The sequence below is a fragment of the Spermophilus citellus genome, assembly GCF_964194105.1.
Source record: "Spermophilus citellus genome assembly, chromosome: 2".
In the NCBI taxonomy this organism is placed as follows: Eukaryota; Metazoa; Chordata; class Mammalia; order Rodentia; family Sciuridae; genus Spermophilus; species Spermophilus citellus.
In genome coordinates this window covers 237,197,297-237,217,020 of record NC_138183.1, presented here as the reverse complement: position 1 = coordinate 237,217,020, position 19,724 = coordinate 237,197,297, and the positions used below count along the sequence as shown (strand labels likewise).

Below are 19,724 nucleotides of genomic sequence, written 5' to 3'. Positions count from 1 at the left end.
CTTCCAGGTGAGGGCTCAGAGTACGGTGCCAGTGGGGAAGATGCCCTCAGCAGGATTCAGAGACTGATGGCCGAGGGGGGCATGACGGCTGTGGTGCAGCGGGAGCAGAGCACCACCATGGCCTCCATGGGTGGCTTTGGCAACAACATCATCGTCAGTCACCGCATTCACCGCAGCTCCCAGACAGGCACTGAATCTGGAGCTGCCCGCACCTCCTCTCCCCAGCCCTCCACCTCTCGGGGACTGCTCCCAGAACCTGGGCAACTGACAGAGCGAGGCCTAAGCCCCCGGACAGCCTCCTGGGACCAGCCTGGTACCTCTGGGCGGGAGCCACCCCAGCCAACCCTGCCCCCTTCCTCCCCTGTCCCTATTCCTGTTCCCCTTCCCAGCACTGAGCGACCAAGCCTGCACTACAACCTGACCAATAATAACCACCTTCCTGATGGAGGTGGTGGCAGCAGGGGGGAGGCTACAGGCCCCAGCGGGGAGCCACGGAACAGGTAGAGACAATGGTGTGCACTGGTGCCTCCCTCTAGCCACTGAGCAGAAGCCGGACCTCACAGCTGACTGGGAACTGTACACACGGAAGCGCTGCTGGCTGCACCAGGAACAGGAGGAGCAAGAGGGTGGGGATGAGGAGGAGTTAGTCAGTGGGCCAGAGGCAGTGTAGTGGGCAAGGCTCCCGCCATGGGACTAGAAGCTTCCAGAATCTGGAGTCCAGGAGAGCCAAGCTGCTGGGCCTAGTGTGAATGGAGGAGCAAGTGGGTGTCTTTGCCATGAACCCCCCTTTCTCCTAGGATCATGGGCTCAGGGGACTCAGCCCTGGACAGGAGCCCAAGAAGAGTGAATAGTCTTCCAGACCTGGCCCACACCATCCTGGACAGAGGCCAGTGGGGCAGCTTTGCCCAGCCCACCTGTGAGGTGGGCAGAGCCACCAGGAGCCCAGAAACAGGAGGAGTGGCATTGTCCCCAGAAACCATCATCTCTGAGCCTTCCAGAGCTCCAGCCTCTCTCCATCATCTTATCCCATCCAGAGACACAGTCAGGGGTCAGTCTGGGCTCCCGGGTTCCTGAGGGCAGGGACTTTCCACACTTGGTGTGGAATAATTGTGGGGTGAAGGGGACAGCCTGCTTCCCTGATACAGAATGGGGTCATGGGATGGTGGGCAGGTCCTCATTCAGGAGTGGGGGATGTAGGCTGGCCCACCCCCAGGCTTGTCCACCAAGCTCCTCCCTCCTCCAAGGCCCCCAGAGTAGCACCTGTGGGTGTCAGTATTATCTGAGCCTAGGCCAAAGCCCGCCCAAGGCGGGGGAGGGGATGAGACTCCGGGTCAGAATGTGAGGTCTTGGTCTGTGGTTTAAGGTGTTGCATGTGGAATCTTGAACTGTATGTGTAGTTTCTAGTGGAGAAATCAAGGCTCTGATCATTTTGTTTTTAGTATGAAAATGTGATTTCCTTTCTGTTTGTCACTCATCATAGAAACATTGTGGTGGGAGGAGAGGGGATAGTCTACTGCTAATGAGGGAAACACCAAAGATCTACATCATTAAAATGATGACATGCCCCTCGCCAGGCTCCTCTGTTTGTTTCTATGGAAAATGGAGGAGGGGTGGGAATTGGGAGGTGGGGGGCATGTGGAACTGAGCCAGCCTCTGGTGTTCCCCAGGTACTTCAGTGGTACTGCTGTTCTAGTGGAAAAGCCCTGGCTGACCCTGGCTGAGCCGGTGGGTTAAGGGGCTACCACCTCTGCTTCACACAGCTTTTCTAGACCATTACCCCTTGCTTCCCAGGTGCCTGCTGTGGATTGGGGCAGCTTCTCAGTGGTGGGTGGGCAGGAAGGAGTGGTTGCTCATCCTTGTCCCTTCCTACCCAGGATTATGGACCTGAAGATGTAAATGGCAAAAGCAATAGATCCCCTTCAATCCAGGGAGACCATCTGCCTTGGTGTCTCTGCAGCCAGCAGAGAGCTGCTCTTGTTTGCAGGCACCCTGAAGGTGCCATGCCTTCTGCTCCAGGTCTGCCTTTTTCATGTGTGTCTCCCAGACAGTGACTGAAAAGCCTGCATTGTCCTTGGGACTTGGCCACTTCCAAGTTCCAAGCCATTTTAGAAAGTGGGAGAAGGATATTTGCCCCAACTTAAGAGAGGTGTAACAAAATATGACAAACCCTGGGTGTTTCGTGGGTAGCAAGTACTTCCAGAACAATGCAAAGTTAAATAGTTAGAAACTTTCAAATTTTCTAGAAAATTATATCAGTAGGCTGAACTAAAAGATCCATCAGCAGCTGTATGGCCTTGGGCAAGCAACCTCTTTTTTTGTTTGTTTATTTATTTATTTATATGCTTAATGTGGTGCTGAGGATCAAACCCAGAGCCTCACTGCTAGGCAAGTGCTCCACCACTGAGCCCCAGCCCCAGCCTCGTAAGCAAAGTCTTAAAAAGTTAGTTTTATCTTTATAATCTTGAGTCATTCCTGCTCAGAGAACATAGTGAGGGCAGGCCTACCTTAAAAAGTAGGATTTGAAATAAATATTGAAGGATTTGTTTAGTGTAAACCACATGACAAGGACTCCGTGTATATTATATCCACATGCAAAAACCCTCTAAAATGGTTACTGCCATCGCCCCAGACCACATAACTAAGTCGGAGAGCATGGGTTTGGACTTCGGTAGTGTATGATTCCAGAGCACACATCTTGGCCACTAATTCCTACAGAAGGAAGACAGCTTAGGAAAAACAGAATGGGACCTGGAGTTGCACTGTTGCTTTTGGAACAAAGGTATGAGGAGGCCTTGTGGATGAGGTGGTCCAATTTTGGCCCTGCGTGATCCACCTCTGTGAGCTCTGGCCAAGGATGAGTCCACATGCTCCCTGTTGGAGGCTATTATCAACACCTGCCTGTCTCCACACCATCCCTTTCCCTTGGCTCTCACCTAGTGGTAGCCTCCTTGATAGCAAAGAGGACCTTTGCAGGACCCCTCACACAACACAAGGCTGCTGGATCAGCAGGACAAAGATCAAGAATAAATCCCTTTGGAGATGAGGGCACGTTCGGAGAAACTTGTGACCTGTCTACTGGGCCAGTTGGATCAAAAGGAGAGCAGAGAGACTAAACCATGTTCTCTGGTTCCCAAATCAGCCCTCCAGGGTTCCACTGTGGGTTCTGGGATTAGGGGGTAGGGGAGGATAAAGTCCCAGCCCATAGCAGGGATTGTGGGGAAACCAGCGTGGCTTTGCCTGACAGTTTCTGGAAGAGCTCAAAGACAATTTGGGACGTTCGTTTCTCGTTTCTGGGGCTTCCAGTCCTTGGCCTTGGTGGTTTCCCCATCTAAGATTCTGCCCTCCCCATCCACACACACATTTCCAGTCTCCTAAGAGCATCCCGCACTCCCACCCCCGCCCCTAGGAGGAATATAGCAAAGTGGAACAAGCGCAGGTCTGTCATTGTCATATGAACCAACTGAGCCTCTTCTGTGAAGTGGAGCAAGAACAATAGTGCTCCTTTCACCCTGTTAAGAGGATAGCTGGAGATCAGATCCCCCAGGTGAGGGAATATGGCTTCCCACACTAGCCCTAAACTCAAGTCCAGCCCTGAAGTTCCCAACTCTGACAAGCCGTCGCACAGGGGACCCGACCTCCACTTCCTGTGTAGCATGGAGAATCTCACACTCAGGGCCCACAGCACTGGCTCTTGCTCAGCTCCCCGCTTTTCTGCCGAGAAGTTCCTGCCGCCTCAGCCTCTCCTCCACTGCCGTCCGCGCCTCCGCCTTCCCCCAACGGCCCCCCGCAGGCCCGGGAGGGCGGGACTTGGGTTGTTTATCCAAGAGAAGGAACCAACCGCCTTAAGGTTAACCGGTTGTTTAAGCTCAGTGTTGGGGTGGCAGGTCCCAGGACCCGGACGCGGAGGGGCGCGTTCGACCCTGCCTAGCCTCAGAAAGGGCTAAGAGGGAGACCCAAGCGCGGTGGCCAGTGCGGCGGAGTCGAGGCCTCGTGGCCGAGGCCGAGGTGGTGCTCTCCGAGGTGCTGAAGCCGCCCACTTTCGGCCCTGCGCAGGCAAGGCCCGCCGACCTGAGGCTGCAGCCAGCGCTGTCCCGGGAGATCTGGGACACTGGCGATTTGCCCTTGGGGTCTTTTCCCGGGCTCCGTCCCAGGTGACCTTGAGCACCTGGCTTTTTACCTCACAAGCAGCGGTAAACTCGCTTTACGAGCCGCGGCTGGATGGGCGGTGCACCGTCCCATCCTAGGGCTGGCAGAGTGGGTAGGAGCCTCTTCCACGGCTCGGAGCGCAAATCGGGGAACCGGGAGGGGCTGGGGGCGCATTGTCTGCGGTGGGCGCGCTCTTCTATCCCTGGCAGACCCTCGCCCGTCTCTGTCCTGCTCTTTCCCAGGCCCCGACGGCGCCCCTCCTGTGGGCTGCCCGGCTGCTGCCCAAGGCTAGAAACTCCCGGCCTCTGCCCCGACGGAACCGTGGTGGTCGAATCCACCTCACCCACCCATAACCTCCTGTTGGGGTCAAATACTCGCGCCCGAGGTCGAACCGCCAGCGGGATAGTGTAGCCGGGTGAGGTCCCGGAGAGGCGCGAAAACACTTCGGGGTCCCGGGTGCGTGGTCAGGGCGGAGGCGGGGAGCGAAGTCAGACCCCAGAGCCCGCTTCCTTCCCATCCCGCGAGGGGGCGCCGCGTCCCCATGACAACGCTAACACCCCCCCCACCCCCCGAAGGGCAGCGCCCCCTGCTAACCCGCACTGGCGACTGTGGGCGGTGCCCCCACGGTGCCCGAGACGGGAGTCCCCGCCGGCTTCAGGGAAGGCGCAAGCCGTTGGGGTCCCCGACGCCCCGAGTGGTGACCCCCGCGCGTCGCCGCTGGGTGACCGGCCCGGGGCGGGCGGCGCGGCCCCACCACGATTGGCTGCTTCCCCGTGACATCACGCGGCTCGGGGAAAAGTGCGAGCGTGAGCGCGAGTCGGAGCCACAGCGCCGGGAGCTGCAGGCGGAGCAGGGGCCGCCCCTCGGCACCCCGTCCCCGCCCCCGGCCCACGGCCAGGCCGCCCGCCCCTCCGGCCCGCGGGGCCTCCCGTCTGTCCCGCCGTCTGTCCGACGCGAAGGAAGCGGGACAGCGGCGGCCGGTGAGTGACTCCGCTGCGGCGCGGGGGCGGGGGGCTCGGTTGGAAGAGAAGGTTGCAGGGCTTCAGGACCCTCTGAGGGTTTCCAGAGGTGGGTTCCACTGGCACAGGGCCCCAGACCTCTTCAGGGGCTAGCGCGGTGCTGGGAGCGGCAGAGGGCCTCGGGGGTGGGCCACCCCTCTGGAAGAAAGGCCCGGGGTCTCTCGGAGACTGCTCCAGGTGCGCCTCTAGGGAAAGATGGCCATTCAGCAGGTCCGGGGCAGAGGAGTGCCCGCCTACAGCAGCCCCCCAAGCCAGCGACAGCCGTCGGGTCGGGACCCTGCACTCCATCCCTCCCACTGGCAGCTCTGCAGGGTTCCGGGCTCTGGTGCCCAATAGAGCCTTTTTCCCGCTCGTCTCCCCGCCCTCCCCTCCTCCCTTGACTGCCCGGGAGCTGCCAGCCCACTCCAGCCCATGGAGTCCTCTATCAGCGACCTTGAACCCCGACGGAAAACACCCCTGCCCTCTCCCAGTGCCCCTCCCCCTCCCGGGGACTAACCCCCGCTGTGGCCCAGGCTCTGAGCCGAGGAAATCTAGCCTCAACCACCACCACCCCACCCTCCGGACTCGCAGCGGAAGTGTGGGGTTCCTCGTCCATTCCGAATCCCCTACACCCTTCTCCCTCCCCTGAACTCCGGAGTCTCCTCTCTGGCCCCAGGGACAAATCCAGGGGCCACAGCTTTCCAGAGCCCTGGAATGGCAGCTTCAAAACCGAGGACGAATGTCCCAAACCACCACACAGGATGCCAGAGCATCCATCTGCCTTGCACGGGGAAGGGTTGGGGACCCGGGAAAGCCTGGTGCCCACGCCCAGAGGCTGTTGCAACTGCGTGCTAGAGGGTTGGCGGGAGGGCGGGGCACCGGAGAGCGAGGGCTTCACCGACCACCACCCTGCCGTGGAGGAGCCCCCAGATGGGCCCAGGAGTAATCCTCAAGCTGATCCTCGCGTCTCCCCTGAGCCCAGGGCTTGGGAAAACGGTGCCTACTTTGGCCCAAGGGCTAGGCAGGGCCTCTCTAGCAGGGAGCAGGGATGCAGGGTGACGAATGAAGGAGAGAAAGAATCTTAAACTTGTCTGACCCAAGCCCAAGCCGGGTCTCTCCATTGTAATTCTGCTGCCCTTGCCTTCTCACCACTGGGCACGCTGAGCTGAGCCTGGGGTCCCTCAAGGCCAAGTTGGGCGACTATTGCAGCCCTCGACAGAAGTCAGTTGCAAGGCTGGGACTCCACGCCTCATCCTTGAGGACGCGGACTACCCCAAGCGTCGGACTAAATGATGTCTCAAAGTCTGGGGTCCGTCGCTTTCCGTAGTGTAGTCTGGCCTCAGCCCTTCCCCATCTACAAGCCAGGCACCATCCGGGCGCTGGCTCCTGGCGGACCCTCTCGGCCTTCAGGAAGACAGCTAAATCTAGGGGAGTCCACCGGCCTCGGTTGGAATGGGTCGGCCCTGCATTTGCTCGTGAACACAAGTTCGCAAGCACAGCCACTTGCACCGTGTGTGTGCATGCTCCAGGAAGGCACATGCATGTACATGCACGTGTCCACATGGCGCGGGCATGCTCACGCGCTTACCGGCGCATTGGTATCCAGGCGTGGCTGTGCGCACACACGCACATGCAGACAGCTAGTAGCGTCTACTCGCGCTCCTTGGTAATCACACACAAACAGAGCTCGCACTCGCGTTCCCGCCCACACGTTCCTCTCCCGGTGCCGGGTGGAATCCGGGCGCCCTAAACTTTCTAACCCTTGAACCCCTGGCAGAGTTGAGGGCAGTTTTGTGGGCGACCTCAAGTAGGGTCTGGCAATGGAACCCTATGCCCCTTCCCTAAGAAGCCTTGCCTAGGGGTTCCTCGGGGTTTGCGGTCGGGTTGAAGTTAGGGGCGGTGGCGAGCGGCTGCCCACTCGGGGTCCCCGAGCTGGCACCCAGGGACCGACATTGCCATCTAGTGGTGCGCAAGCTCCGGGCGGCCGGCATCTGGCTCGCCTCCTCAGATCCTGGGCGGGCCTGGATTCCAGGGAAAGGAGCTGAGGTCAGGTTGTCTGCGGATGACCCAGAGGGGTCCAGAAAGACAGCCTGGATCAAGTTGTGGAGACAGAGTTTGCCCTGTCTGCAACTGGCAGGCCCCAGAAGGAAACTAAATCACCGGCCACTTATTTGTTCAGGCTCAGCCTAACCCCATCCAGGACAAGAGGTCTCCTGTCCAAGAAAGTTAAGTGCGGGAGAGGGCAGAAATAGGAAGGGACCAAGGACCTAATGGGTCCCCCAGTTGTGTGGCTTTGAACGGGAGGACTGTGCACTTGTACCCCGAGTTAAGAAGGTGGCTCTCGGTTCTAATTCTGCCCCTGCCCTGCTTTACAAATTGAGTGACTTAGGCAAGCTATTTACTATTATCCTTCTCTAAGAGGATATTTATATCCATAAGATTAGACTACTAATATACCTGGATATATTGGGCTGTTGTAAGAAGCATAAACCAGACAATCTATATAAAAAGCTCTGAGGGGTTCCTGTGTCACTTTGACACTCAATAAACAAGAGCTGTTTTCATTTCATATTTGGCACATCTAGCCCCCCTATTTCTTACTCCCTGCTGCCCGAGTCCTGACCCTATGATGCCAGTGTGAGGATTTCCTGGAGGCTGACTGGATCATTCTTGCCCACCCTGTTCTCATGGGCATGTGCCTGGGTTGGGCAGCCTCAATGTGCTGGGTGCTACTGCCCTTCCAATTCAGAGGGTGACACCTGAGGATCTAGTTCAGAGGCTCTCAGAGCTGAACGAAGCTGTCAGACTCTTGGGCGAAGGCCCTCTTTGCCCTTTGCCCTTGATTCCTTGAGTGACCTTGGGGGTGGCCTTACCTCCCTCAGCCTTTCCTCCTGTCAACCAAGGATTTGGAACTGGAGGACTTGAAGTCTGAGGCCATGAGGCTGGGTCTGTGTCTGTGATGGTGAAGTAGGGCACTGGGGCCAGGCTTGGGGGACACCCTGGTGCTAGGCTCCAGCCCTCAGTGCCATTTCCAGGCTGGAGAGGAAGTTGAGGGGCCAGTCCCAAAGCTGTTCAGGAGGTTGTCTCAGGGCAGGATCCTGTTCAGCAAATGAGAAAGGAGGTGCAGGAAGGCAGGCGAGGTGGCATCCCTGGGGCTGCCCTCTACCCACCCCGCTGGGCTTCTAGCAAGCTGGCTGCAGGGTGAGTGCTTCTTCCTCCACACCCGGCTGCCACGCCCGCTCTTCCTCTTTCACACACACAGACGCACAGAACTGCGTCTACGACCTGCGTGTGGCTGAGATGGGGCCGTGTGCGTATGTGGAATGGTGTGTGTGTTGGCGGGTGTTAAGGAGGCTGGGCTGAGCGGCTGCCCTGGCACAGCACGCTGGGCGTGGGCCTCCCTCACATGTATGGAAGAGGAAGAGGAGGAGGAGAGCTGAGGAGAGGCTGGTGGGAGGGAGCGCGGGCTCAGGGCAGGGGCCTGGGGCTTGGGAGACCCCAGCTGGGGCAGCCTCTGCATTGGGTGTGGGAGGGTCTCCCTGAGATAATCCTTTTCTATTTTGCCTTCCCGGCCCAGCCTCAGGGCTGGCCTTGGCCCTGGGGAAGTCACGTGTTGTTCCTGGGCTGCTGGATCCTTTAGGCTTCTGACTCCTGGGGCTTTGAGCGCCAGCTACCCCTGCGCTAGCTCCCCGTGGCTTGGGCTGGAGGTGAGGGCCAGGGAGGGAATACTGAGACTCTTCTGCACAGCTGCTGCTCCTCCTCTTGGAAGTGCCCCGCTCCTCCTCATCTCCTCTCGTCCTCTGGGATCCCTCCTACCCCGCACACACACACTCCCTTGGAATCACCGGCTCTGGTGACTCTGGCTTCCCTCTGCTAGAACCCTGAGTTATGGGACAGCTCTCAGCTCATCCCACACGCACGTCTCCAACAACAGGACATCAAGGGGTTTCCAAGTCTTGGTTAGGTTATTTGACATCTCCGTGCCAGTTTCCCCATGTGTAGGTAGTGAAAAATAACTGCCTCCTACATTTATTGTGAGAATGTCGTGAGTTAATACTGTTATTATTAAAAGTGTTTGGTAGACAATGAATATGGGTTGGGGAGGTGATGTATACTATTAGTGCTTTGGTCTCCAGTGTAGAATGTGTCAAGGCCCCGGGTTTGACCTCCAGCACAAACAAAAAATGAAAAGAAAATGACCACGTGTATGAATGAGCACCTCTCAGCAGACCACACGCACAGCCTCTAGTGCCACTCATTGGACATCCTCTCCCTCCCCCTTGTTTCCCTGGGCACCAGCCGCACTGGCGCGGCCTGTGCTCAGGCCATAGTCCTTGACAGGACTGGCCTCTACAGCGCCTCCTGTGGCTGCAGGCTGTCAGCACCCTCTTCATCTCCTGAGGGAGGCCTTTCCTGGTCACCTAGCAAGGAACCATCCCCGTCCTGTCTTCCGACTCCCTCACTCTGGGACACCCTGCCTTGTTTCCTTTCTAGCATTTGTTGCTATTGCCCACGTTTCCCTGCCCCCCAATAGATTATACAGGCTGAGATGGGGACCGTGTGTGTCATGCACCTGGAATGGCGCTTGGCACCAAGGAGGCCCACAATAAACGTTGAGTGAATGAGCACACGAGGAATGGCAGAGCTCACTTATGTTCTGCCAGGTGTTTTTCCTCCATCACCTTGATACCAGTTTCTCTCTTCATCCCACCCCCAGCCTCTTCAACAGTTCATCCCTTATCTTTCCTTCCTTCCCCAGCCACCCCACTGCTACTAACCAACATGGCGAACTTCACACCAGTCAATGGCAGCTCGGGCAACCAGTCTGTGCGCCTGGTCACGTCAACTCATAACCGCTATGAGACCGTGGAGATGGTATTCATCGCCACAGTGACAGGCTCACTGAGCCTGGTGACTGTTGTGGGCAACATCCTGGTGATGCTGTCCATCAAGGTCAACAGGCAGCTGCAGACCGTCAACAACTACTTCCTGTTCAGCCTGGCCTGCGCCGACCTCATCATAGGCGCCTTCTCCATGAACCTCTACACCGTGTACATCATCAAGGGCTACTGGCCCCTGGGGGCTGTGGTCTGTGACCTGTGGCTGGCTCTGGACTACGTAGTGAGCAATGCGTCGGTCATGAACCTTCTCATCATCAGCTTTGACCGATACTTCTGCGTCACCAAGCCCCTCACCTACCCCGCCCGTCGTACCACCAAGATGGCGGGCCTCATGATTGCTGCTGCCTGGGTCCTGTCCTTCGTTCTCTGGGCCCCTGCCATCTTGTTCTGGCAGTTCGTGGTGGGCAAGAGGACAGTGCCGGACAACCAGTGCTTCATCCAGTTCCTGTCCAACCCAGCAGTGACCTTTGGCACAGCCATTGCTGCCTTCTACCTGCCCGTGGTCATCATGACGGTGCTCTACATCCACATCTCTCTAGCCAGTCGCAGCCGAGTTCACAAGCACCGGCCTGAAGGCCCCAAGGAGAAGAAGGCCAAGACTCTGGCCTTCCTCAAGAGCCCCCTGATGAAGCAGAGTGTCAAGAAACCCCCACCGGGAGGAGCAGCTCGGGAGGAGCTGAGAAACGGGAAGCTAGAGGAGGCCCCTCCGCCAGCCCTGCCACCGCCACCACGCCCCCTGGTTGACAAGGACACCTCCAATGAGTCTAGCTCAGGCAGTGCCACCCAGAACACCAAGGAACGACCACCCACAGAGCTGTCTACCACAGAGGCCACCACGCCCGCCATGCCTGCCCCTAATCTGCAGCCACGGACCCTCAACCCCGCCTCCAAATGGTCCAAAATCCAGATTGTGACGAAGCAGACAGGCAATGAGTGTGTGACAGCAATCGAGATTGTACCTGCCACTCCAGCTGGCATGCGTCCGGCAGCCAACGTGGCCCGCAAGTTTGCCAGCATTGCTCGCAACCAGGTGCGCAAGAAGCGGCAGATGGCAGCCCGGGAGCGCAAAGTGACGAGGACCATCTTTGCCATCCTGCTAGCCTTCATCCTCACCTGGACACCCTACAATGTCATGGTCCTGGTGAACACCTTCTGCCAGAGCTGCATCCCTGACACAGTGTGGTCCATCGGCTACTGGCTCTGCTACGTCAACAGCACCATCAACCCCGCCTGCTACGCACTCTGCAACGCCACCTTTAAAAAGACCTTCCGGCACCTGTTGCTCTGCCAGTATCGGAACATCGGAACTGCCAGGTAGGCAGGTAGGCGTGCCCTAGAAGGTGCTGGTGTGGCACGTGTGCTGGGAGACCACATGGCTCACCTGCTGTGGGGAAGAGACTAGGAGGCCCCATTCCGTGCTTGCATTTGCTGAAGAGGAGAACTGAGCTCTCCACCACACTTCGAGGAAGAGGCTCTGTTTGGATTCAGAGACCAGATCCCGGCTCAGGCCGAGGGGGCTCAGCCTCTGAACTGGGACCACCTGGCTCATGTCTGTCGCCCTGCCTCAGGGAGCTGGGGGGCACTGGCCCGGGTGAGCGCTGCCCCCTCGTAGGAGCATCACAAGAGAATGGACACCCGGAAGGGGGCAGAGGCCAGGAGCGTCTCCAGAGGTGCAAAGGGGCCAGTCTTGGAAGGGTAGAAGGGTGGGGTCCCCCATTCTGCTGTAATTGGTGCTTTCCGCCTCCCTGCACCCTGCATGTAGGCTCAGCTCCTCCCCCCAAAACCCCACTCCAGGGGCAGAATTTTCCCTCCTGCAGCTGCTCAACCAGGGCTCTGGGTGGCTACGTGCATGGGGGAGCAGGCCAGGCTAGGCTCAGTGCTCTGAGGCACCTCCCTTTCCCCTGTAGCACTGTCCTTGTCACTTCAGGGTGGGGCAGCTGGGAGGTCAGGGATTCACTCAGGAACTGAAGTCTAGGCTTCTGTGGTCCAGCGTAGATGGACTTCCCTCCCCCAGGAGAGAGCCTATCCTGGGTCACACACCAAAGGGGGGGGGCTGCAGTGGGCAGTGCCCTACCATCTTCTCCACTCTGCCTCTGCCCTGAAGGAGATGTGGGCCCAAGGGAGACAGAAAGGGGGTAAAGTTGGTGACCCATGCAGGCTTCAATGACAGTGCAGGGTGAAGCAGGCAAGCACCCTCCATCTCTACCTTCCCCAATGGGCAGAGCCCTTTGATGGAGAGTGGGCTGGACCAAAAGACCTTTGACCTGGTGAGGCTTCGTTCTAGTGAGTCATCCTGGTTTCCTTCCCCAGCCCTGGTGTGGTTATTGGAAGAAATGAGGACTGGATTTGATGGGGGACCCTTTTATGCTGTTTCCATGGGCTCTGGGGAGTACTCACCACCAAGCTACCAGTTCCCTTCAGTCCATCAATCCCTACCGCCTGTCTTTGCCCACTTTTCCACCCACAAACAAAGCTGCACAGCAAACTCCCTGGGAAGGGGCTTTTATATATTTAAAAAAAAAAAGCTTTTATTCGGGAAAAAAAGAAGTCGATTCATTTTATTTATTTCTCAGTAACAGGTATCGTGGTGGGGAAGAACAAAGCGGGTATTGGGAATCAAATCCCTCTGGGGAGAGGCTCAAGCTTCCCAGAATCTTGTCCCTCCCCACTTGGGGCACTTGGAGTCGGGTGGGGAGTAAAAGACAAAAGCAGGGCATGATTGATAAAGCTAATAAGCAGACAAAGGCACTGGTAGGTTACATCCTGGGCCTGAGGGTGCAGGAAGGGTGCAGGCCTGGTCCTGGGTAAGCCCAGGGGCTCCTTGGCATCCCGACCTGGCCTCAGTCTTTTCCTTTCCCTTTCTTGGCTGTAAAACAAGAAAGAAACACCACATTAGCCCAGTTACAGTGCTCAGGAGAGACCCCCCTCCAGGTACATCAGAGAGAAAATCCTGCCCCCTAGTGGTCTTCTACCAGCTAACCTGGAAGTAGGTGGGACAGGGCAGCCATTATGATGCCAGATGTTCCCTACTCCCTCAACTTTATATTTTCACCAGGATCAAAAAACTTCCAAGTCACGCGGCGCCTGGCATGCGCGGGGTGCTGGGTTCGATCCTCAGCACCTTTATTTTACAAATAAAACAAAGATGTGTCCACCGAAAAGTTAGAAGCGCAGCTTTACTTCTGCCCATTGGCCTGTCTGGACTGTTGTGAGTCAGGAATGAGCTAAGTAAGAGAGACCTTTCCACTGAAAAGTCCTTCCTCAACCAGAAAGGGGCAGAGAGGACCAAAGAATCCCTCTGGCTGGAGAGATAACAAAGACAAGTGTTCCCTGGGTCCTAAACTAAATGTTTCAACAGAACAATGAGTGGGTCCCTCCTCCAGCCAGAGATCACTTAGTATCTCCTGAGCAGCTCAGTGGCCCTCCCTCTTGTCCTTACGCGCCAGGGCCCAAAATTTCAGGTGGAGGGTAGCCCCCCACGACAGCCTCACCCAACTCCCTTCACTGACCTTTGGCCTTGGCTTTGGTCTTGGGAGTACAGGGCTTGGTCACGCGGATGGTCTCCTGGCACTGGGCATTGTACCGGGCCTTCTTCAAGGTGCCTTGGCGGGCTTTGGTGCCTGTGCCCCCATCACACGCCCCCCAGCTCTCAAACTTGTATTTGCAGTCGGCTGGCGCGAGAGTGGCCCGGGTTAGAGCTGGGGCGGCTGGTGGCCTCTCTCCACGGCCCTACCCAGGGTTCAGTGAAACTGTGCCCCCTTTCCTGCCCTCCGCCTGCGCCCCACCTCACCTCCAAACTCCTTCTTCCAGTTGCAAGGCACCCTGCACTGGATGCGCTGGGTCTGGGCCCCACAGGTGCCCTCGCGGAAACCCACGCCGCAGTCCTTGCTGCTGGGGGTGCAGGGTCCCCAGGTCCACTCTGCGCACTCGCTCCCTGGGACGCCCTTCTTCACTTTATCTACAACGCGCAGGGGACAGAGTTCAGGACGCGGGCCACCGGAGACTTCCTCGGAGGTTTCCGAGCTCGGAAACCCGGCGGCCGGTCCCGGCTTCACCTGCCCGCCCCCACCATCACCTTTCTTTTTGGCCACCGCGGAGGTGAGCGCCAGCAGCGCGAAAAGGGCGAGGAGGAGGAAGCCACGGTGCTGCATCCTGGTGGAAGAGCAGGGGTCAGAGTCCCTCGCCGGTCCCCTTCCCCACTACTGGGGGCCGCGTGCAGGGACCTCCCACCCCATTTGTTCGGTTCTCCGGGCCGCTAACAGGGCTGCAGAGGGAGGGCTTGGAGCGGGCCCCTCCCGCTGGCCAGGTCGCGTCTCCGGATGTGTCTGTCCCCTGGCGTCACCGAGAGCCCGGGACGCGGCTCGGACCCCCAATCCCGCCTCAGCCCCCGGGGTGGTAGCGACCGAGCCGGAGACGGGCCACGGCCGCCGCGCGCCCTCCGCGCCCCGCGCGCTCACTCGCTCGCTGCTTGCTCTGCTTCGCTCCCTCCCGCGCCGGGCCCGTCCCGCTCCGGCCGCCGCGGTCCCTTTTGTCTCCAGAACCGGTCTGAGCCGGTCACATGGGCCCCCGCCCCCTCCCCACCTTCCCCCAACCGAGAAAGGACCCGCCCCGCCCCCTCCCCTCAGCCCCGCGCCGCCCCCGACCCCGGCGTCCCCGCCTCCGCTCCCGCCCCGCGCCCCTGCCCCGGCCTCGCGGCCTGGGTCCCCGCACCCTCGCCTCTCCCCGCCCGCGCCCCCACCCCGGGCCCTGGGCCGCCGTCCCGGCCTCGCACTCCCAGCCCCTGGCCCCATCTCTCCCTCCCGGCCCTCTGCCTCCCTCAGAGGCCCGTCCCCCTTCCCCGCCGGTCGCCCGGGACCTGGGCCGCCTGGAGCCTTAGACGTAGTCCCAGGAGGGTCACGGAACCCGTGTGTCACAAGCCCCGGGCTCTGCTGAGCCCGTCGAGGTCTCACTCCACCTTCCGCCGGCAGCCCCCGGGTTTCCCGCGTGTTTCTGCGGAGGGCGCGCCGCCACCCCCGGGGCAGGTAACGGCCCTGCGGCGGAGAGCCCGGAGCCGGGACGAGGGCGCACGGGCTGGGGCGCGGAGGGCGCCGGCGCCTCCCCGGGTTGCTGGTTGGAGGGGGCGGGCGGAGGAGCCCGCAGGCTCGGTCTGGTGGCACTTGGAGCTGACCAGAGCCGTCTGAGAAGTTCCAGACCGACCGTGGCGGCGGCGGGAGACGCCCACCCCCTCCAGCCGGGGCCACGGGGCTCACCTCACCCGACCCCCGAAACAGGCCTGGGGAGGGTGCTAGCCCAAGGCCGCGGGGCGACGGGCCGGCGGACCCCGGCCAGCTCCCCCCTTTCACTCTCATTGTTGTCGCCCCAGCGGGAAGCGGGAAGCCGAGGAAACCGACTCCGCCCCCGGCCCGACGAGCGGGGCCGGGCAGAGGTCAGGAGCCGGGCAGGCCCACCCCCTGGGGAGCCCGGGCCTCCTGGGAGGGTCCGGGTCGACAGTGTCCAGCCCCCACCCCGAGGGTAACTCAGCAGGCGCTGCGGCTTCCGGAAGGCCTCCCCAGCAAAGAGAGAAAAACAGAAAAGGGAAAAAAAAATCCACTTTACTGAGTCACACCCAGCTGTAAACATGTCACCGAGGGAACACCCCCACCCCCCAGGCCACACAGCCCTCGATGAATGACTGGTACACGGGAGGGTCACGGGGTAGGTGCCAAGCAGGGCAGCGGGCAGGCGAGTGCAGCCGGCTCTTGGGTTTCCGAGTCGAGGCCCGGAGGGGTGTCAGGGCAGGAGAGGGTCTAAGCTCCCAGGAGCCTGGGGCGGGTCCTAAAGTCCAGGTGGTTTGCGAAGCCTCTTCCTGAAGGCCTCCCTGACTGTGCCTCGGCCACTCTGCCCGGCCCAGTGTCCAGCCGCTGCGGAGCACATCTGTTGCAGTGAGGGTGGGGCTGCCCTGAAGCCGCCCAGCTCCAGTCTCCCAGCCCAGCCGGTTTCCTGTTCCCCTGTGAGCCTCCTGATCCCCCTGTGAGCCTAGGGGTCAGACTGGGGACCTCAGGGGGACAGGTAAGAGCCCCAGCTCCTCAGAGTCCAGCCCTAGGTCTGGGTGGCTTCTCAGGGATGGCACAGGGCTCCTTCCCTGGGTCATGGGTCCCCCCGTGGCCATCTGACTGGAATGTGGCAGTGAGGTGGGCAGGGCAGGAGCTCATCCTTTGGCCACAGTCCCTCCAGCTGCCCCAACTACACAGCCGTCTCCTGGTCCTCCCGCTGGATCATCTGGTAGTGCTGTCGGTTCTCCAGGTAGGCAGCCAGCTCTGTGTCCTGAGCCTTCTCAGCCCGCTGCCGGGGAGTGTCACCCTGGATTTGAGATAGCTGCAATCAGTGCAGTGGCCACAGGCTAAGGTCCCCACCCCGTTTAGGAAAGGGCAGAGTCTTTTCCTCTGCCTTGCCTCCTCCCCTGCTGGCTCGGGTTTCTCAGGATCTGGACTTTGTCAGGGGAAGGACAGCTTCAAATTCACAAGGGCAGTCCCCACCCCCACATCTGGGGATGCTGGTTTTGTGCCCTGCTGGCCTGCTCACCTGCTGGTCCGTCTTCATGAGTGAGGCACCAGCTTCCACGATGTAGTGGCAAATGGTGCGCTGGCCCAGAGCTGCCGCCTGGTGCAGACAGGTCTCCCCGCTGGGGGAGCAGAGGCTGGCTGTGTACCTCCTCTAGTCCCTTTTCAGGCCTTCTCCCAAGTGCCATCAGAAAGGGCAGGAAGTTTGGGGACCAGAGGGAAGGGGCAGCCCAGAGGACAACAGGCTGGTCAGCAAAGGTTCATGGGCTCTGACCAAATGGGAAGGTATGGAGAAGGTTGGTTTCCAGGACAGCCAGGAACCTGAGCTCCCAGGTACTTACTTCTCCTCCACAGCATCAAGGATGTCTGGAGGTGCTGTAGGGGGAAGGGTGTGGTCAGAGGCTTGGCATCCTCCCCTCCTCCCACCTGGCCCCAGGAGCACAGCTCACCGTGGTCCAGCAGGTAGCGGACCACTTCCTTGCTGCCAGTGCTGACCGCGTGGTGCAGGAGCGTGCGACTCCGCTCATCCCGGTGCATGAGGTCGCCTCCTGCGCGATGCAGCTCCTGCAGCTGAGGGCAGGAGGCAGAGCAGGTCTGGGGCTCCTGGGGGCCTTCTCTCCCAGTCTCACACAGGCCCACAGGTACGTAAGCCAGAACAGGCTCACATGCATTACTCCCTAGGCATCCCTGGGGGTCTCTGGAGTGTTAAGGGGAGATTCAGTGGGCTTCTCTCACCTCAGGAATATTAACCACCAAGCCTTGGAGCCTGTTGCTCCCCTAAAACTTGCCCCTAAGCACCAGGGACTGGAGGACTGGGCAAGGAAGCCCGTATTGGGAGACATCTATTGTGGTCTAGACACATGGGGAAAGATGGGATGGGACAATTGCTGCAGAGACCCACCAAAGCCAGATGTCACAGGTGTCAGTTCCTGAACAGGTCAGCTCTGGCCCCACCCAGATGCCCCACTCCCTAGGGCCTGCAGGGGATAGGCTGCATCCCGGAGCTAGTACCTTACAGAAGTCGTTCCTCTTGGCGGCCTCAATTAACTCCTCACCTGCACAAAACACTGCCAGTTAAACTCTAAGGTCTGAGGCTCAGGCTCATGTTGGTGCTGCACTCGTGTTTCATCACTGTGTACACGTGTGTGCATCACTGTACAGAAAGGCACTCCTGCTAGGGCCAGGCTGCTGAGGGCTGGGCTTGTGGAAAAACGTGACCATGTAGGGCTCAGGCTGTCCTTGTGTGGTGCTATGGGCCTCACCCCCACAGAGCCTCACACCTATGACGGGGGAGAGGGGAGGGACCCTGGGAGAAAAGGCCTCACCTTGAGGGGGTGCAGAGTCCCCTTGCAGTGACCTACAAACAGAGCAGGATGAAATGTGACCCAGCTCAGCCAGGCCCAACTGGCTGCCCTCCCTAGCCCAGTGGGTGGCGTCCTTCATTCTTTCAACAGTTTATTAAGTGCCTACTGCATGTCATGCGCTAGTCTAGGCACAAGGGATACAGCAGGGAACAAGACAGATGGAGAACTTGCCCTCATGGAGCTCACATTCTAGTGTAAGGACACACACGAGTCGAGCAATAAATAAGAAATTTGAAGTGCTATCGATACAGACAGGGTCATGTGACTGAGTGGCCAAGGGGACCGCAGCACCTTAGGGATAGTGGTGCCTTTAGATGGCATTCCTGGGAAAGACCTCTCTGAGGGGCAAGAGCCAAGCTGACACTGAAATTGGGGCAGGTGTTCTGGGAAGAAAGCAAGTGTGTGGCAGCAAGGACAAAAGTCCAAAGCTGGGCCAGCCTCAGGCCACTAAGAAGCAAGTGCTGCTGGATTGTGGTGGGGGACAGGGGAGGCTGCTGGGGTCAAGGCACCCAGGCAGTGGGACCCAGGAGGGTCCATGACTGGGGGATGCTAAGAAAGGTTCTAGGCTGGGAAATGCTTGTAGCGACCTGCATCTTAGCCTGTGTAGAGACTGGGCCACCAGAGGGCATGGGGCATAGAGCTGGGGGCCAGGCACTGAGGTGGGAAGGAGTGCTCCCGTGGCGGGGGAGCACTGTGGGACCTGCTGAAGGCCAGGTATGGGTAGGGGCTGAGGCAGCAAGGAGGGAGCCTGAGCAGCAGGGTAGACATGAGGCTGCTCTCTGGGGGAGGCCACAATTGTGAGGCTGAGGGCTCCAAGTTGGGCTCTGGCCAAGTTCAGATTGATGCCATTTTGTCACCAGGTAGGGGGCTGGGCAGGCAGCTAGCTGGTGTATGCACTGGTGCTTGCTCTTGGAGGAGCTGGGGCTGAAGGCAGGAATTTGGAAGCTGCCAGCCTGAAGACAGATTCAAAGCAAGGGAAATGGAGGCGATGGGGCCCTGGCACTCACCGGGGCGTGGGGGAGCAGGGGGAATTGGGGAGAGGGGAAGTAGGGGTTGGGAGGTCAGGCCGGGCCGATGCCCCCAGCAGCTCAGGGTCCAGGATATAAATCTCGTCCTGTGCGATCTCGGTCACATAGTTGAGGTGCTCCTGTGGGTGGGAAGGTCAAAGCTCAGGGTCAGGGCCGAGGCACCTAGCCTTCTAGGTACCTGATGGTGGAGGCTGAGGGGCAGCAAACCTGGAGAAGCCTCTGATATAAGCGTAAACAGCAAAGGGAGGCTGGGGACCGCCAATCCTTCCCGCCGCCTCCTTTCCATCCCTGCCGTCTAAACCTAGTCCCACTAGGCCCACAGCCACTTCCCACAGCCAATCCTCTAGCCAGGTAGCTTGGCCCTGGCCACTCTCTTCCATCTCTTTGGACTGCTCTGTGCTCCAAGGCCAGCCAGCAAACCTTTCCTGTGTGCCCCAGCTCCCTTCTCTGTTGGCACCATTCCAATGCACGCTAGCCTAGAGGATAGGGCCACCCACACCTGGTCATGGCCTCATGAAAGTGGACTAGGGGACATGAGAACAGAGGCCAGTATGCCTGTGGAGCTGACAGAAAAGGCTTCCCTGGAGAGAGGGGTGTGTGGTACAGAGACCAGCTGCAGCGGAGCAGGCCTGCGGGGCTCACCTGGGCCCGATCGATCCTGTAGAAGCGGCTGGCAGTGGTGGCTGTGGAGAGACAGATGTTGAGGATAAGGGAGGTCCTTCTCCAAGTCCTCTGGGCCCAACCCAGG

At 59.5% G+C, this 19,724-nt stretch overlaps 4 protein-coding genes across 31 annotated transcripts in view; 2 read left to right on the top strand and 2 right to left on the bottom strand.

Moving 5' to 3' along the window:
* Nucleotides 1-1,568, top strand: part of AMBRA1 (autophagy and beclin 1 regulator 1) — a 190,501-nt gene extending 188,933 nt beyond the window's left edge. For all 5 annotated transcript variants that reach the window (XM_081279910.1, XM_081279909.1, XM_081279912.1 and 2 more), the window contains one exon: nucleotides 8-1,568. In XM_081279910.1, the coding sequence (XP_081136036.1) occupies nucleotides 8-504 (497 nt within the window). In that variant the 3' untranslated portion in view covers nucleotides 505-1,568. The remainder of the gene's footprint in view (nucleotides 1-7) is intronic.
* An 8,358-nt stretch (nucleotides 1,569-9,926) lies between these two features.
* Nucleotides 9,927-11,363, top strand: CHRM4 (cholinergic receptor muscarinic 4; the record flags this gene model as incomplete). Its single annotated transcript, XM_081281792.1, has 1 exon — nucleotides 9,927-11,363. One exon carries the CDS (start codon nucleotides 9,927-9,929, stop codon nucleotides 11,361-11,363), a length of 1,437 nt encoding a protein of 478 aa, XP_081137918.1.
* Nucleotides 11,364-12,582: 1,219 nt separating this feature from the next.
* Nucleotides 12,583-15,557, bottom strand: MDK (midkine). Of its 5 annotated transcripts, none has more exons than XM_081279957.1 (5): nucleotides 15,213-15,557; nucleotides 14,121-14,197; nucleotides 13,836-14,003; nucleotides 13,555-13,716; nucleotides 12,583-12,911 (listed from the first exon to the last, which is right to left on the bottom strand). In XM_081279957.1, the coding sequence occupies exons 2-5, from the start codon at nucleotides 14,194-14,196 to the stop codon at nucleotides 12,886-12,888; spliced, it is 432 nt and encodes a 143-aa protein (XP_081136083.1). In that variant the 5' UTR covers nucleotide 14,197; nucleotides 15,213-15,557; the 3' UTR covers nucleotides 12,583-12,885. The 5 variants fall into 5 exon arrangements, with proteins under 5 accessions (XP_081136083.1, XP_081136080.1, XP_081136081.1 ...); XM_081279954.1 differs by having other exon boundaries at nucleotides 15,000-15,556; XM_081279955.1 differs by having other exon boundaries at nucleotides 14,901-15,484.
* Nucleotides 15,558-15,615: 58 nt separating this feature from the next.
* DGKZ (diacylglycerol kinase zeta) overlaps nucleotides 15,616-19,724 on the bottom strand; it is a 32,811-nt gene continuing 28,702 nt past the window's right edge. For 11 of the 20 annotated variants that reach the window (XM_081279927.1, XM_081279921.1, XM_081279930.1 and 8 more), the window contains 8 exons: nucleotides 19,619-19,659; nucleotides 18,956-19,095; nucleotides 17,910-17,941; nucleotides 17,596-17,639; nucleotides 17,034-17,154; nucleotides 16,926-16,959; nucleotides 16,607-16,721; nucleotides 15,616-16,399 (listed from right to left, as the gene is read on the bottom strand). In XM_081279927.1, coding sequence (XP_081136053.1) covers nucleotides 16,268-16,399; nucleotides 16,607-16,721; nucleotides 16,926-16,959; nucleotides 17,034-17,154; nucleotides 17,596-17,639; nucleotides 17,910-17,941; nucleotides 18,956-19,095; nucleotides 19,619-19,659 — 659 coding nt within the window. In that variant the 3' untranslated portion in view covers nucleotides 15,616-16,267. The remainder of the gene's footprint in view (nucleotides 16,400-16,606; nucleotides 16,722-16,925; nucleotides 16,960-17,033; nucleotides 17,155-17,595; nucleotides 17,640-17,909; nucleotides 17,942-18,955; nucleotides 19,096-19,618; nucleotides 19,660-19,724) is intronic. The other 9 variants (XM_081279926.1, XM_081279923.1, XM_081279924.1 and 6 more) reach the window with 3 other exon arrangements.